At 45.9% G+C, this 17,209-nt stretch overlaps 1 protein-coding gene across 2 annotated transcripts in view; it reads left to right on the forward strand.

Moving 5' to 3' along the window:
- Positions 1-17,209, forward strand: part of CARS2 (cysteinyl-tRNA synthetase 2, mitochondrial) — a 208,820-nt gene that overhangs the window by 49,233 nt on the left and 142,378 nt on the right. For both annotated transcript variants that reach the window (XM_063953167.1, XM_063953166.1), the window contains exon 3: positions 14,986-15,103. In XM_063953167.1, the coding sequence (XP_063809237.1) occupies positions 14,986-15,103 (118 nt within the window). The remainder of the gene's footprint in view (positions 1-14,985; positions 15,104-17,209) is intronic.

The raw sequence follows: 17,209 nt of genomic DNA on the forward strand, positions 1-17,209 counted from the left end.
GACGGCGAGAGTCAGACAGTCCCACCATATGTGTAAGAAACTACCTAAGGTGGAATTACATCTCCAGCAATTAGATACAGTGGGAAACATCTTATGCAGTCTCACGGGAATCCTATACCATCTGTATATGAGTTTATATAGAGTTTCTAGAGTATCTAGACAAAGTGAACTTGCCTGGGTATTACGAAAAACTACTTCCCAGTCTATATCCCGAACTAATCCCTGCAATTCTATTTCCCAAAATAAGCTACTGTAAATGGTGTGGGTAGAGGGAAAGCATTTTCTGTAATGGTGACATAGAGTTGGGACATAGTGAGTGTGTGTGTGTGTGTGACGGGGGTTGAGGATCGACACATAATCGTTCAAAAGAAGTAAGGTTCCTAGTTATTTCAGACAATCTGAAGGAGGACGTTATAAAATGACGTAGTTGAACATATTTCCCGAATTCACTGTTTGGAAGGTCTCAAGAATTTTGGATATCTGAGAAGGAACGCAACCCTCCAGGACTCGCCAGCTGACCCAACCTGAAAATCCCAGCCTCTGACCAGTTCCGGAAAGAGCTATGAAGCCCTGGCGAGAATCTGTGATTGAAAAGAGAGGATGTGAGAGGGGAGGAAATAGATGAGATATGGGGCTGTATACAGACTTTCTTCCAAAGTCGAAGAGTAGGGGTAACAGTCAGATGGATCACTGTCTGCAAGGATGGTAGCCAAGGGATAATCTCTGTGAGTAGAAAGACACCGCCCCTCCAGGGATACCCAAAGTTTTGAATCCTTTGCACAGGTCCACTCTAAAACTCGATTTAAATGAACCGCTTGGTAATAACTAGAAGTATGAGGAAGTTGCATTCCTCTGTTGTTTCCATCGAAAGAGAATATCGTGTTTAGATCTGTGAAAGGTACATCTCCACACAAATTTTAGAATGAGACTCTGGATAAACTGAAACACACTGGAGGAATATGGATAGGAAGAGTTTGTAATTTACATAAAATCTTTAGAAAAGAATTGATTGTAACGATGATTATATTGCCAAACCATGATAAATGTAAAGATCTCCTCCACTTCTGGGAATCAAAGCGGAGAGCTTGTAAAGAGTGGTTTGATATTTAAAGTGAATCATTTAGAGAAGTCTCGAGAAATTTGAACACCTAGATATTTTAGTTTGGCGTCATTCCAAGTAAAGGGAAAAGCACGCTTCAAAGTATTGATAGCATCCGTAGGGGCTGTTAAATTACTCAATCAGTTGCTATGAACTTATCTTGAAATTTGAGAGATCCCCAATTCTCAGAAATTCAACCATAAGATTAGGGAGGGATATTGTAGGCTTTGAGATCAGAACCAATAGATTACCGGCAAAAAGAGCAAGCTTATATTCCTGATCGCCGACCAGTATCCCTAAAATATTCTGGCTTAGTCTAATTGCTCTCGTGAGAGCTTCTATACACAACACAAATAAGAGGGGTGACAACGGACAGCCTTGCGTTTTGATATTTCAAAGGGATCAGATAACAAACCATTAATCCTTACCTTCGACGTAGGTGCATCATAAAGGGGCAAGATTCTATGGAGACAGGTAAGGCCCAGCCCTAGGTGGCGAAGTACACCAGTGATAAATCCCCAGTCAACTCTGTCAAATGCTTTCTCCGCATCCGTGGACAGCACGATAGAGGACGCAGAGGATTGTGAGGCGTAATGGATAAAGTTGATGACTCTTTAGTTATGTTGTCCCTCGCCTCGCGACCCAGAACAAAGCCAACCTGATCTCCATGAATCAATTAAGGCAATAAAAGTTTTAAGCGATTTTGATATTAACTTGGCGAATAATTTTATATCTATAAACAATAAGGATATGGGTCTGTAGCTCGAGCAGACACTAGGGTTTTTGCTGTCTTTTCGAATAACAGCTATATGGGCTTCTAATAAGTGTTTCCGAAAATGTGATTCGTCAGATGGAATTAAATGTACGAATACAGGGGGGCCAATTTGTCTTTAAATAATTTATAGTATGCGATGGAGAAACCATCTGGTCCAGGGCTTTCTCAAACGTCCTAGAGGATGCTGGGGATGCTTCAAGAACCATGGGTATAAGCCGGGATCCGCAGGAGACATGGGCACACTATAAGACTTTGAATGGGTGTGAACTGGCTCCTCCCTCTATGCCCCTCCTCCAGACTCCAGTTAGATTCTGTGCCCAGTGAGACTGGAAGCGCACTGAGGAGCTCTCCAGAGTTTCTCAGAAAAATACTTTTATTAGGTTTGTTATTTTCAGGGAGACCTGCTGGCAACAGGCTCCCTGCATCGTGGGGCTGAGGGGAGAGAAGCAGGCCTACTTCTTCTGAGTTCAAGGGCTCTGCTTCTTAGGCTACTGGACACCATTAGCTCCAGAGGGTTCGATCACTTGGTACACCTAGCTGCTTGTTCCCGGAGCCGCGCCGTCACCCCCCCTCACAGAGCCAGAAGATTGAAGACGGGTGAGTATGAGAAGATCAGAAGACTTCAGTGACTGCAGAAGACGGCATTTGAGGTACCGCGCAGTGGCCGCGCTGCGCGCCATGCTCCCACACAGATCACGGCAACTGCAGGGTGCAGGGCGCAGGGGGGGCGCCCTGGGCAGCATGGGGGACCTCAAACAGCACTGGCATATAATAGTGCCCAGGCACTAGTTAACGGACCCCCGCCAGTATAAAGATTTTTTGAGCGGGACTGAAGCAAGCCATGTAGTGGGCGGGGCTTAGCCCGCACAGCTCTGACCAGTGCCATTTTTCTCTTCACCACAGGCCCAGACTCCTTCGGGGTCACAGAAACGTCCATTTACCCAGATAGCAGATACAGATACCGACACGGACTCTGATTCCAGTGTCGACTATAGTGATGCCAGATTACATCCAAAACTGGCTAAGAGTATTCAGTATATGATTGTGGTGATAAAAGAAGTTTTACATATCACTGAGGACCCTGCTGTTCCTGATACTAGGGTCTGTATGTATAAAGGAAAGAAACCTGAGGTAACGTTTCCTCCCTCTCATGAGCTGAACGCACTTTTTGAAAAAGCTTGGAAAAATCCTGACAAAAGGATTCATGTTCCCAAAAGAATTCCAGTGGCGTATCTGTTCCCTGCTGGGGACAGGGAGAGGTGGGAGTCAATCCCCACGGTAGACAAAGCTTTATTGCGTCTTTCTAAAACCTGAGATAACGTTTCCTCCCTCTCATGAACTGAACTCGCTTTTTGAAAAGGTTTGGGAAAATCCTGACAAGAAGTTTCCGATTCCCAAGAGAATTCCGGTGGCATATCCGTTCCCCCACTGTAGACAAGGCTCTGTCACAACTGTCCAAAAAGGTGGCGCTTCCGTCCCCTGACACGGCAGCCCTAAAGGATCCTGCGGATCGTAAGCAGGAAAATACATAGAAATCCATTTATGTCACTACAGGTACGCTGCTCAGACCTGCCGTTGCTTCGGCGTGGGTGAGTAGCGCTATTGAAAAGTGGGTGGATAACTTGTCATCTGAGTTAGATACCCTGGATAGGGATAGCATTCTTTTGACGCTGGGTTATATCAAGGACGCTCCAGCCTACCTAAAGGAAGTTGCGAGAGACATTGGCCTTTTGGGATCAAGGGCCAATGCCATGGCAGTCTCAGCTAGAAGAGCATTGTGGATTCATCAATGGAATGCTGATGCTGGCTCTAAGAAGGCTATGGAGTCTCTGCCGTATAAAGGTGGTGTCTTGTTTGGTGACGGCCTTGCTGACCTGGTATCTACGGCTACCACGGGTAAGTCATCATTTTTACCTTATGTTCCTGCACAACAAAAGAAAATGTACCACTTTCAGATGCAGTCCTTTCAGGCCCAATAAATACAAAAAAGGACGAGGGTCTTCCTTCCTTGCTTCTAGAGGAAGAGGAAAGGGAAAAAGGACACCGGCTGTGGCAGGTTCCCAAGAGCAGAAGTCCTCTCCGGCTTCTGCCAAATCCACCGCATGACACTGGGACTCCTCTGCAGGAGTCCGCGCTGGTGAGGGCTCGTCTCCAACTCTTCAGTCAGTTCTGGGTTCGTTCGGCCCTAGACCCATGGGTGTTAGAAATAGTGTCCCAAGGGTACAAACTGGAGTTTCAAGAAATCAGCCTTACCAGCTTCTCTTCCGGACAGGGAGGTAGTATGCGATGCGATACAAAAGCTGTGTCAAAATCAAGTCATTGTCAAGGTGGCCCCGTCACAACAGGGAGAAGGTTTTTATTCGAGCCTCTTCGTGGTCCCGAAGCCGGACGGATCGATCAGACCAATTCTGAACCTAAAATCCCTCAATTTCTATCTGAGAAAATTCAAATTCAAGATTGAATCTCTCAGAGCAGTGATCTCCAGTCTGGAGGAAGGGGATTTTATGGTGTCATAAAGGATGCCTACTTACACGTCCCCATATATCCTCCACATCAGGCTTTGCAATTCAGGATGGTCATTACCAATTTCAGACGTTGCCGTTTGGTCTATCCACGGCTCCGAGGGTTTTCAGCAAAGTTATGGCGGAAATGATTGTTCTCCTGCGGAAGCAAGGAGTCACAATTATCCTGTACTTGGATGATCTCCTGATAAAGGCGAGATCCAGGGACCAATTACTGCAGAGCATTACAATTTCCCTGACAGTTCTGCAACAACATGGTTGGCTCCTGAACTTGCCAAAGTCACAGTTGAGTCCGACGAAACGACTGTCGTTTTTGGGAATGATTCTGGACACAGAATTAGAGAGTTTTTCTTCCAGAAGAGAAGGCTCTGGTAATTCATGGTCTGGTCAAACAAATTCTGACGCCAGTGAGCGTGTCAACCCATCAATGCACTCGGTTGCTGGGGAAGATGGTGGCGGCCTACGAGGCCATTCAGTTTGGCAGGTTCCATGCCAGAGTGTTTCAGTGGGATCTGTTGGACAAGTGGTCCGGGTCCCATCTGCACATGCACCGACAGATAATCCTGTCTTCCAAGACCAAAATCTCACTCCTGTGGTGGCTGCACAGCTCTCGCCTCCTAGAGGGACACAGGTTCGGGATCCAGGACTGGATCCTGGTGACCACGGATGCGAGTCTCCGAGGCTGGGGTGCAGTCACACAGGGGAAAAATTTCCAGGGCAAATGGTCAAGCCAGGAAGCTTGTCTACACATAAATATTCTGGAATTAAGGGCCATTTACAATGGCCTTCTACAAGCGGAACATCTTCTTCGCGATCTGCCCGTCTTGATTCAGTCGGACAACCTAACAGCAGTGGCGTACATAAACGGCCAGAGCGGCAATGGCAGAGGCCACAAAAGTTTTCCGCTGGGCGGAAAGACATGTAAGCACTCTGTCAGCGGTCTTCATTCCAGGTGTGGACAACTGGGAAGCAGACTTCCTCAGCAGACACGATCTCCATCCAGGAGAATGGGGTCTTCATTAAGAGGTCTTTGCAGAAGTGACAAGTCGTTGGGGAATTCCTCAAATAGACATGATGGCATCTCGCATCAACAAGAAACTTCCGAGATATTGTTCCAGGTCAGGGGACCCTCAAGCAATGGCGGTGGACGCCCTAGTGACACCGTGGGTGTTTCAGTCTGTATATGTGTTGCCTCCGATTCCACTCATTCCAAAAGTGATAAAGATCATAAGAAGAACAAGGGTTCATGCAATCCTCATTGTTCCAGACTGGCCAAGGAGGGCCTGGTATCCAGATCTTCAGGAATTACTCATAGCCTCTTCCTCTACGAGTGGATCTGTTACAGCAGGGGCCGTGCGTGTACTAAGACTTACCGCGGCTTCGTTTGACGGCTTGGAGGTTGAACGCCGGATCCTAGCCCAAGAGGGTATTCCCAGTGAAGTAATTCCCACACTTCTTCAGGCTAGAAAAGAAGTAACGGCGAAACATTATCACCGTATTTGGAGAAAATGTGTCTTGGTGTGAATCCAAGAAGGCTCCTACGGAAGAATTTCAGCTGGGCCGTTTTCTCCATTTTCTGCAAGCAGGTGTGGATGCGGGCCTAAAGTTAGGCTCAATTAAAGTACAAATTTCGGCCTTGTCAATTTTCTTTCAAAAAGAATTGGCCTCCCTTCCGGAAGTTCAGACTTTCGTGAAAGGCGTGCTGCACATCCAACCTCCTTTTGTGCCCCCCGTGGGATCTTAACGTGGTATTGCAGTTCCTGCAATCTCATTGGTTTGAACCTTTACGTAAGGTAGAGTTGAAATTCGTCACTTGGAAAGTGATCATGCTGTTGGCCTTGGCCTCTGCAAGGTGGGTGTCTGAATTGGTGGCATTGTCTCACAAGAGCCCCTATTTGATCTTCCATGAAGATAGAGCGGAGTTGAGAACTCGTCAGCAATTTCTTCTAAAAGTGGTGTCATCATTTCACATGAACCAACCTATTGTGGTGCCGGTGGCTACTGACGCCTTAGCGGAATCGAAGTCTCTAGATTTGGTCAGAGCTTTGAAAATTTATGTAGCCAGAATGGCTCAGATTAGGAAAACGGAGGCTCTGTTTGTCCTGTATGATCCCAACAAGATTGGGGCTCCTGCTTCCACGCAGACTATTGCACGCTGGATCTGTAATACGATTCAGCAAGCTCATTCTACGGCTGGATTGCCGTTACCGAAATCGGTGAAGGCCCTTTCTACCAGAAAGGTGGGCTCATCCTGGGCGGCTGCCCGGGGGGGTCTCTGCATTACAGTTTTGCCGAGCAGCTACTTGGTCGGGTTCAAACACTTTTGCAAAGTTTTACAAGTTTGATACCCTGGCTAAGGAGGACCTCTTGTTTGGTCAATCGGTGCTGCAGAGTCATCCGCACTCTCCCGCCCGTTCTAGAGCTTTGGTATAAACCCCATGGTTCTTGAAGCGTCCCCAGCATCTTCTAGGACGTATGAGAAAATAGGATTTTAATACCTACCGGTAATTCCTTTTCTCTTAGTCCGTAGAGAATGCTGGGCGCCCGTCCCAGTGCGGACTCTATCTGCAGTTATTAGTTATGTTTACACACAGGTTGTGTTTCTGTTATAGTCAGCCTGTTGCTGACATGGTTCATGCCGTTGACTTGCGTTGTGTTAAATGCCATGTTGTACGGCGTGCTTGAGGTGTGAGCTGGTATGTATCTCACCTTAGTTTAACAATAAATCCTTTTCCTCGAAATGTCCGTCTCCTTGGGCACAGTTCCTATAACTGGAGTCTGGAGGAGGGGCATAGAGGGAGGAGCCAGTTCACACCCCTTAAAAGTCTTAAAGTGCCCATGTGTCCTGCGGATCCCGTCTATACCCCATGGTTCTTAAAGCGTTCCCAGCATCATTTACGGACTAAGAGAAAAGGATTTACCGGTAGGTATTAAAATCCTATTTTCTCTAAGACTCCAACGTCTTTCAATAAAAATATGAGAATAGGCGTGTAACAAATTTGTTTGATTGGTGTTCTCCTTTTCTTAACTTTCCCTACATGGGAAATGTAACATCGAGGTAGGCAATAGTATTCGTACCATACTCACGTTGGAGCATGCGGTTTTCCTCATATAAAGGTCTCTCTTATTTTCGTACTTCATAATCCTCGATATAATCTCCCACATCAAAAGGTAATTCCCATGAATCCTCAGAAACAGAGAAAGGGGAGGGAACGACCAATCGTGTAGTATGTTCTATCCAAAAAATGGTTTCTTTATATAGAAGAGTTCTTTCCCCCTTTTATATGGACGGTGTGCATACCATACTCGCATGCATCAAAGGGAGAAGACACGTATAAAGGTATTTATTTATTTATTTTAATCCAATTCTGTTATCCTTTTTATAAGGTGTTTCTTATCCCGTATTCACCAACAGAATTCACCAGAAGTCAGTGGAACAATGATAAACGTATGGGGCGTACCCAACTCACAATTAAATGCGTAGAGATGCGTCCATAAAGGTTTCTTTAGGTGTTCTTACAACTTCTTCTCCCCAATCTGTAGCTTCCGTACCTCATACGAGGTGGGGGTTGATATACAAAAAAATATTGTGTCAGGAACACGATATTGGTATATCCAAAAATAAATTTATTCCATAAAATATCACACAAAAATAAAAACAAAACAAGATTACTAAAAAAAGTTCTAAAAAGCTGTGAACACCGGTCATGACTTGGGGGGGATGGAAATACAGCGATGGGGAAAGAATGTAAATGTCCGGACTCTCTCACCTCAAATCGTGTAACCCAAGCCATTCCTAGTGCTCCTGGCCCTCACACCAACGCGTTTCGACAGATGTCTTTCTCGAGGTGTGTGATAAGGGCAAATGTACAGGTAATCCTGTCAAGTGGGCATGGTTTTAAATTTAATTTTATTTAAGATAAATTATTGTTTTAGAGCGGTCCACAGATTAAGACCTAGGTGGGCTACTATATCCCTTTAGTTCTCCAAACTAAATGCGTCCCATATGAGGGGTGGTAGATGTTTATAACCCCATGTGCGCTCCACTTCCTATACCGTGGAACGCACAAACTTCCGGGTATCCATGCTGTGCGTTCCACCCTTTTTGCGGTGGAGCGCAGGCATCACCATCCAGAATTGTCATCACGCCGTGCGTTCCAACTAGGACAGCTCCTGATTGGCTGCCGGTCCGCGAGCTCTGATTGGCTCATGAACTGGCGCTTCATTTGACAGCAACGCAACAGGACGGAGACTGAGGTGGGGAGGAGCTGAGATAGTGTCTCCTCCTTCCCCATTGGAGGGCACTCAGCATCTATCAGCAGCAGCAAGAGTGGAGGAGAGGGAAGAACTGCCCTCCTCCCTCTCCAGCCATGCTGCAGCTGCGTTATTGTTAAAAGGAAGAACAGGAGGGGCACTGGCAGCGGGCACAGTGCTGGTGGCAGTGGCGGTGGTATACAATGAGTCAGAGTGACTCACTGTAATGCTGGTTGTGGGCCCCTTCAGTGCGGCAGGGCCCTAGTGCAATGCACCTCAGGAAGTTCCGCCACTGAGTAGTAGGAGTCTTTAGGTACTGCTGCATGTCAGACATCGGACCCCCTGTAGCTTTCGGAGTCCCATCTGGTTTAGTTTTGGAGTTCCTGTTCCTCACCATGGGACTAACAGGTATAGAAGAAATCCGACAGTCTAAAGTCCAAACAGACGATATTCAAAAAGCATAGAATTTATATGGAAAAAGGAAATGGGACAACGCTGCGGGTCGACCCCCCCCCCCCCCCCACGCAGCATTAGGTAGCCTAAGTCATCATAATGGTAGCAAGAAGGGGAGCTCCATGCCGAGGAGGGCACAAATGATGTTATCTGGATACAGGCGTACGTGGTGACAGAGCAGGTATCAGCAGTAAACAAGAGGGGTCATTCAGAGTTGTTCGCTCTGTAAATTTTTTTGCATCGCAGCGATTTTCCGCTTAGTGCGCATGCGCAATGTCCGCACTGCGACTGCGCCAAGTAAATTTGCTATGCAGTTAGGAATTTTACTCACGGTTTTTTCTTCGTTCTGGTGATCGTAATGTGATTGACAGGAAGTGGGTGTTTCTGGGCGGAAACTGGCCGTTTTATGGGAGTGTGTGAAAAAACGCTACCGTTTCTGGGAAAAACGCGGGAGTGGCTGGAGAAACGGAGGAGTGTCTGGGCGAACGCTGGGTGTGTTTGTGATGTCAAACCAGGAACGACAAGCACTGAACTGATCGCAGATGCCGAGTAAGTCTCGAGCTACTCAGAAACTGCACAGAGATGTATTTTCGCAATTTTGCTAATCTTTCGTTCTCAATTTTGATAAGCTAAGATTCACTCCCAATAGGCGGCGGCATAGCGTGTGCAATGCTGCTAAAAGCAGCTTGCGAGCGAACAACTTGGAATGACCCCCAAGGTGAGAAAGGGCCGCAGCCCACAGCTGCAAGTCAATAGTGTTGAATTTAGTACTGCCCTCAGTTGCAAAAATATCCAGATAACTAGTGATGTTGCTTAAGGAAAAATAACAGGGACAGAGGCCAATAATTATGAACAAGTACCAGAGGGCGCTCCTGTCACTGGAAAGTGTTTAGCCAGAATGCTATATCCTGATTTGGTGTAGAAAATATCAACCGCTTAGATGGGCAAAGTCCAAACTGTCATATAGTAGTCTGACAGACGTAAAGGACTTGTAGCAAGGGTACAGTACATCAGCCTTCTGCACAGACAACAAAAAGCACTGTCCTGACTATATATTTGGCAACAGACCTGTGGTGGCCTCTCCAGTCCAGACAGAGAGGCAGCGGTCAGATCCACCCTGCTGTGGTTACAGGAAGAGCGGGTCTGACAGCCGGAGCTTCAGGGAGCTATGGGGATAAAGGAGCAGTGGCTGATTGCTGGGACCGCTCACTCCAGCGCCACCGCAGTCACGCTGAGCCCCCGAGATTAAGCACGGCGGGTGCTCCGGGATGTAGGCGATCAGCAGCTACGGCAGGACCTCACAGCGGGGGAAGGAGGCAGGTACCTCCAGCGGTGTATGAGGTGGGGGTACAAACAGGAGCTGAAGGGGAGCAGTGGCCGCCTCCGAACAGGGATCCGGGGGGAAACTGAAAATCTAGATCCCGGCTTGAGTGGGGGAGGTAGGCCGCAACCTGCAGAGAGGCCTAGAGCCTCTCCCGTCTCTGCGATCACTACCTTCTGCGGGGTGAGTAATGCCGAACCCCAGGGGAACACTTGTAGGGAGGACTAGAGCGTGGCTAGCGGAGTTAGAGTAATAAGATATACTTTATTTGAGCTCCTGAGATTAAAGTTGTCTGCTCTGGATGGCCACCAAGCCATACCCCCCTCCCTTTCATTCTTTTGAAAAAGAATGAGGTTTATTATTTATTTATTTTTTTGCTTTCATAATATAACCTTGTTCTAAACTATGTGCTTTCTTTCCCAGTGTAAAATAGCATAATATATAAAATAATGAGCATGAAAGAGGCAGTTTAATACGTATTAGCCTGATTTAGGTGCAAGTGGACGTGTGGTGCATTCCGTATAAGCCAGACCCATATTGCCTATGTGCAGTACAGTTCTGCAATGTTGGGTGTGGATAGGCCGCAGTCTGTCAATGATTGGGAAGGCGGGCGGGGGGCGAGACTAGGATCTCCTGGCCTCTTCGTTGGCTTTGCAGCGACCAACTTGCACGACTCCATAAGTCGCGCAGCCAGCTGATGGTATCACAGGTGATCCAATGCTGCGTCCTCAGATGCTGCACGGATCTTTCACGCAAGCAGGATGCGTCAACTTATATTAGATGCTTCCTGCTGCATTACCATATTGGTGCTATTGCTTCTATGTAAGCAACTCCGACCACATCTGAATCCGGCCCAATGTTTGTAATTATTTCTGTAAAAGCTGATAAATAAAACATTACAACTGGTGGCATAGTACTGGTACTGCACACTTCTCTGTACATGCAGCATAGGGTTGTGTACATAGAAATACATAAAGTAATAAGAGCAGGAAAAATGATGCAGCACGGCTCTCCATCCAGGATGATTTCTGATCAAAACTTATTGTTGGTGTGGACAGGGTCGGACTGGCCCATAAAGGTACAGAGGAAACCACTGGTGTGCCCCAATGCCTGTGGGCCCCCACCTCCTCTAGATATCAGGTTTTAGACTGAACTTCAGTTATACATTATACATATGTTACATTTATACTGCAGCGGACAAATAGTATATTAAATGTATAAAGGGGCCCAGATTCTGCACTCTCTGATAGTTAGCCAAGCCCCTATGGTGGATGGCCCCACCACTAAGCATGGGCCACTACCACTGCGTTCAACCGGTGGCCCTTTCATGCCCCAGTCCGACACTGGAGCTTTATTAACCATTTCCTTTTGGAAAACTCAGTGGCTAAAAGTGGAGCTATCCAATCATACAACCAAGGCAGTCCATGCAGAGAAACTGAGAAAAAAGTGCATGTTGCATTCATAGGTGATCTAGATTAGGTTTATTTGTTGAATTCCACTCATTCAACCAGCCCCATCTAACGTAAGGCTGACACTTGTTGTATACTTGAAGTTCCAGCACTACTGTCATATCTGGGAGTTGTTTAAATGAACTGGTCCTGAGGAACATTACAATGTGAAACTTTCAACCGACATATCCTATAGATTGTAAAAAATGTAAACCGCTGCTAGCAGTGTAAAACCATAAATAAGACCATAAATGCTTAGACTTGAGGTCCTTAGACGGACCTGAAAACACTGGGTCAGTAATACCCCTATTCCACCTAAAACGCTGGTCGCAGCCGGGAGCCTGACATGGGTGTTACCTGGCTGCGACCCGCATCAGCCCCCTTTCCTACTGCAGTCACCATTACGGTATATTGCCGGGTTGGTGACGCTGCCGGTGACGGCGCTGGGAGATCACATCATCTCCCAGCACCGCCTTTCCATACACTGGGAACGGGAGCCGGGTTGCATCGACCCAGCTTCCGTTTACACAGCACAGCTTACTGTGTTGAACCAGTGTTCAACCTTGCAAGCTACCCGAGTTGGAATACCTGGTCCCTCAACCTGGATTATTCCAGCTCTGCCCTTTTACACCAGCCAGCAACACGGGTTATGCGCGCTCATGTGCAATAACCCGTGTTATATGCTTATTGATGTAAAAGGGGTAAAAGTCACTGTTCTGTATGATTACTTTGCCAGTTGTTAAGTAATTGCTTTGTATAACATGGCATCTGTTGAGTAGTTTTCAAAATAGCATTAAAATGTGTATTAACAGTGAATGAACTGTTTCACACTGGGACCTAACAAATTACTATCTATGAGCTGCAACTGGACAAGAGTAACTTTCATACTTTAACATGTGTGTTGTGTACTTAGCATGTTTTACTCCCCAGAGATACTAGGACTGCATCTTCACCTTGATACCGCTCTTCTTAGGCCCTCATTCCATATATTTTTTGCTATTTCTGATCACCCACTGAAACGCTCATAATTTCTTTACAATCCACTCTAGATTGCTTGATATTAGTAAAATGATTATTAATGTAGCCAGTAAGTTTAATACCCAAAGTTATTTTTTATGTATGAATTGAAATTACACACCCGGCCACATGATGATGATGATGATGATAATTATTACATTTTATTTATAGGGCGCCACAAGTGGTTTGCAGCGCCGTACATACGGCAGACATTAGAACAATACAGGGTACACAGAACTTATTACAGTAACAGAAAAACTAATGGGCCCTACACACCTGGAGATTGGCTCCCGAGGTGCCCGATGGCTGATGCAGCTGGCAGGTGACCCGGTGAAGGGGGGGAGGTGACTGGGGGAGTGAAGTTTCCCGGCCCCATTGCCCTGCATGCTAATATAGATCAGATTGTCCATGTAAGTGACCCGACACCAAAGATGAACGAGCGCAGGGCCGCGCATCGTTCATCGTTGGTGCCTACGCATTGAAAGATGTGAACGATATCTCGTTCATTAATGAACGAGATCGTTCATATCTTTCAGTGTTACCGCGTAGTGTGTAGGGCCTATAAAACAGAGCACAGGTAACAATTAGCACCACAATTCTCAGTACACGATACAGCTGAGATGTAAGGAAGCCAAGCAGTAGTTGGCATACTAGTAGGGGCGTGCAGCTGTTGGAAGAGAGAAACCGTAATGAGCGAGAGGAGATGCAGGTATAGACATTCGCTACGTAGAAGAGAGCTGTATTTGAAGTGTGAGAGAAGAGGGCTGTGAGAACAGGAGAGAAGAGGGCCCTGCTCCAAGGAGCTCACAATCTAGGGGGTGGGGGGAGACAGACAGGTGACATGCCGTGCCAGCAAGCAAAAGGTGGCCTGATCGTAGGAAGTAAGCGAAGCATAGATGGCCAAGGCATGAGGTAGTGGGTTGGGAGAGTGACCTTGAAGCTAGGATATACGAATGATGCATCTTCAATGTGCTAGTGCCGCTTTGCCCCCTAGTAATGTCCATTCATCTGTATGTGATGATTCAACAAAAAGATTAAACTCTCACCATTTGTTCCAGGAATGCTAGGGCCTCCATCAGCGTAGCTATTTGGGAAACATACTATACCAGTTATACCAGTTGGTATCTTGTACCATCTAAACTGTACAAGATGTTCTCTGCGCCTTCCAAAACATGCTGGAGACAGTGGGGGTTATTCGGAGATCTACGTAGATTTTGCTTCTGCAGCAAAATTTGCGTCCATATACTAGTGATGAGCGAGGTTCGGTTTTACTCGGTTTTACTCGGTTCTCAAAACGGCATCTTATTGGCTATCCAAAACACGTGACATCCGTGAGCCAATAAGATGCCGTTTTGAGAACCGAGTAAAACCGAGTAAAACCGAATCCGCTCATCACTACCATATACTCAAGAGCGGTGCAAGGTCTCTCGACACCCTAGGCAAAATGTTAGCCTACCGCCCCAACCACCACCAATAACCACTTCCTAGCCCTTAAGATGAAAATGTGATTATACGTTCCACAGCCACCACTTGCATTAAGTACCGCAAGGATGTTTCTTTCAGAGACATCCTTAATTTTGTGATCGATAGACTCTGTGGACCCTAGGCAGCTGCCTAATTTTATTGCAAATGCATCAAAAAGAGGTCGACCCATGCCTGCGTAGGCAGGGGTCCCACTGCCATGTCTCCATATGAAGGAAACATCATGATCTCACAAGTATTTGGTATAATGCTGCCTAATCTTTATTAGGTAAGACATGGAAATCTACCTCAACTTCATTAGTGGCTCCTCGGGCCTTGGTTCCTTTTGTTGCCTGAGTGGAGTATTTTACATGCTTGCATAACCACTTCCTATCCACAAGGTCTGGTCCTCGTGGTATCTTTCAGTTATAACCTTTCCCTGGTCTCTAAGTTCCCATTTTTTCCCCCCTATCCTCATTCCTTTATCTCCACTCAGTCTTCTTTTTTTATTTGATTTATATTTTGCTTTTCTTTTCCCATATTTACCCTCCCATTTTTTTGTTTATTTGTCAGTATTGTGCTTTTAATACCATGTGTGTAATTGATTTACAAATATATTTTTACTTCTGTTTCAGTTCCTATGTTCGATTTGACATAATGCGCAGAATTATGACCCAATTCTTCGGAATAGATGTTGTCATGGTGATGGTCATAACAGACATTGATAATAAGATAATCAAGAGAGCCAATGAGGTAAAAATATAATGCTTATTCTGGACATAAGCTATGTTTATGATTGTAACACTGTGAATGACTACCTACTGATTACTGGTGTAATAATGATAGATAACACGTACTGAGATGTCTGTTTGGAATACTGATATATTATAGAGTAATTACAATTGCTTCTAAATTTCAGGTATGATACTATCCATTAGATGTGTTATGTCAATGATTAGCATTACTGCCTCACAGCACAGAGGTCATGGGTTCGATTCTCACCTCTATTATATGTTTCTATGTTAATGGTTACAGTACATACAATATAAATCAAGTGACTGTAAATCTATCCATCTAAATGACTCCAACATTCTTGTTATCAGAACTGTATTAACATAACTCCCAACTTTCTTCTTCTTTGAAGCGGGACACTAGAGCTGCGTAGCTTCGCGCGCTCCCGAAAAAGGGGTGTGGCCTCGAAAAGGGGCATGGCTTTGCGGTGATGCTGCAATTGTAGGCCACGCCTCTTTTGTCCGTCACTTAAGGGGGCATGCCCAGCGCTCTGTAAGCTGCTGGCATGGCTCCTCTCCCTCTGTCACTCGTGAGTAGACGCTGTGCGCATGTGCTCGCAGAGCAGCAGTGACAACTGCCCCCCTTCCACTGCGGGACACTCCCAAAAAAAAGGGACTGTCCCGTGAAAATCTGGACAGTTGGGAGATATGTATTAATGCTGCATCTGGGAGAACTGTACATCCCACTCTCTGTCCAGGGTTTCCTGTAGTCTTGGCTACTCAATAACTAGTCCCTCTCTGGCACACTAGAGATTCAGCTCTGTAATTGGGTAATATTTCATACTGGCTCTTCCATATGCCCAGTATATTTTCTTCTCAACTCTACGGAATTGTTTCACAGAGCTTGTTCATTGATGCACTGTGTAATTACATTGAAGGACAAAAAAAAAAACCTCCCAAAACTTGTGTTCAAATTTCTTTACCTGTTTCACCGTTGACTTTTATTGACTTTACAGACAAGTCACACTTACTAAATTGATTGTTGCTGATTTTCTGCAGGAGGCTCCAACTGAAGGTATAATAACCTCTTCATACAGTGATCTTGTTACTTTTTGCTGCCAGGTTACAACTAGCAGCAATTAGTAATAGTCTCCTGAGTGCGCCGCTCCATCTGACAGAGTGCAGTTATTTCAGGCTTGTTGAAATGGCTGTTATTTCCTTGTGACATTTCCATTTCCTTCTCACTGCGGTGACCAGACATTGATGTTACATGGAGGAGTTTGTAAGGTCATGGAGGACTGAGGTTCTATTGACATGGTACCCACTGTAAAAGGACCGTTCATGTCTCATAGCCATTAACTATCTTGGGTGATAGAAATAATATTACAATTGCTAGGTGAGGGAATAATGGCAATGTGAACACTTTTACTTTCCTGATGTAGTAACATTCGTTGTCTAACACCAAAGGGTACATTTACTAAAGGGCAGTTTGCGTCTTTAGAAATCGCTGGGGATCTAAAAGTTTAGAAACTGCCAGCCAATTTGTTTACTGTCTGAAAATCTCAAAGACCTAATACTCTAAACCATTGCTTCTGTCCTTCTAAATAACACTATCTACTCTGTAATTACTTCAATTTGTCTATAATTCCCTAAAATGTCCATTCTGCAATGCCTCAGCTTTTAATATTTGGTTTGTTTCTGGTCACTATTTTCACCAACCCCTTCTATATAATAATCCTCAGATCACCACTAACGTACTGCACTGGAGCCATGGCTCCTAGATCTGGTCCCATACCAATCCACTCTGCTGGCTCTCACCTCACCCCCATTTCCCAATCAATGAATTTACACACCAGTCAGGCTGTAAACTGGGATGGGACATCTGCCTGGTCAGGTGAGTTGGCTCAAACAGCCAATCGGAAGCTGTCTCGCATGTAGGGCTTGCTTAAGACTTTTAAGTTAAGAGCTAGAGGCAGCAGCGGCTGCCCCTGCTTTTCCCAGCTCCTTGCTATGCACAGCTGGACTTGGTAGTGTCGCCAGCCCTCTGAGCTCCCACACCCCCATGCCTCTGCCTCTCCCCCATAGCAGTGTCACCAGTCCCTGAGTCCCTGCTCTCCATATGTATCTG

Source organism: Pseudophryne corroboree, chromosome 2 (genome assembly GCF_028390025.1).
Source record: "Pseudophryne corroboree isolate aPseCor3 chromosome 2, aPseCor3.hap2, whole genome shotgun sequence".
NCBI classification, from domain to species: Eukaryota; Metazoa; Chordata; class Amphibia; order Anura; family Myobatrachidae; genus Pseudophryne; species Pseudophryne corroboree.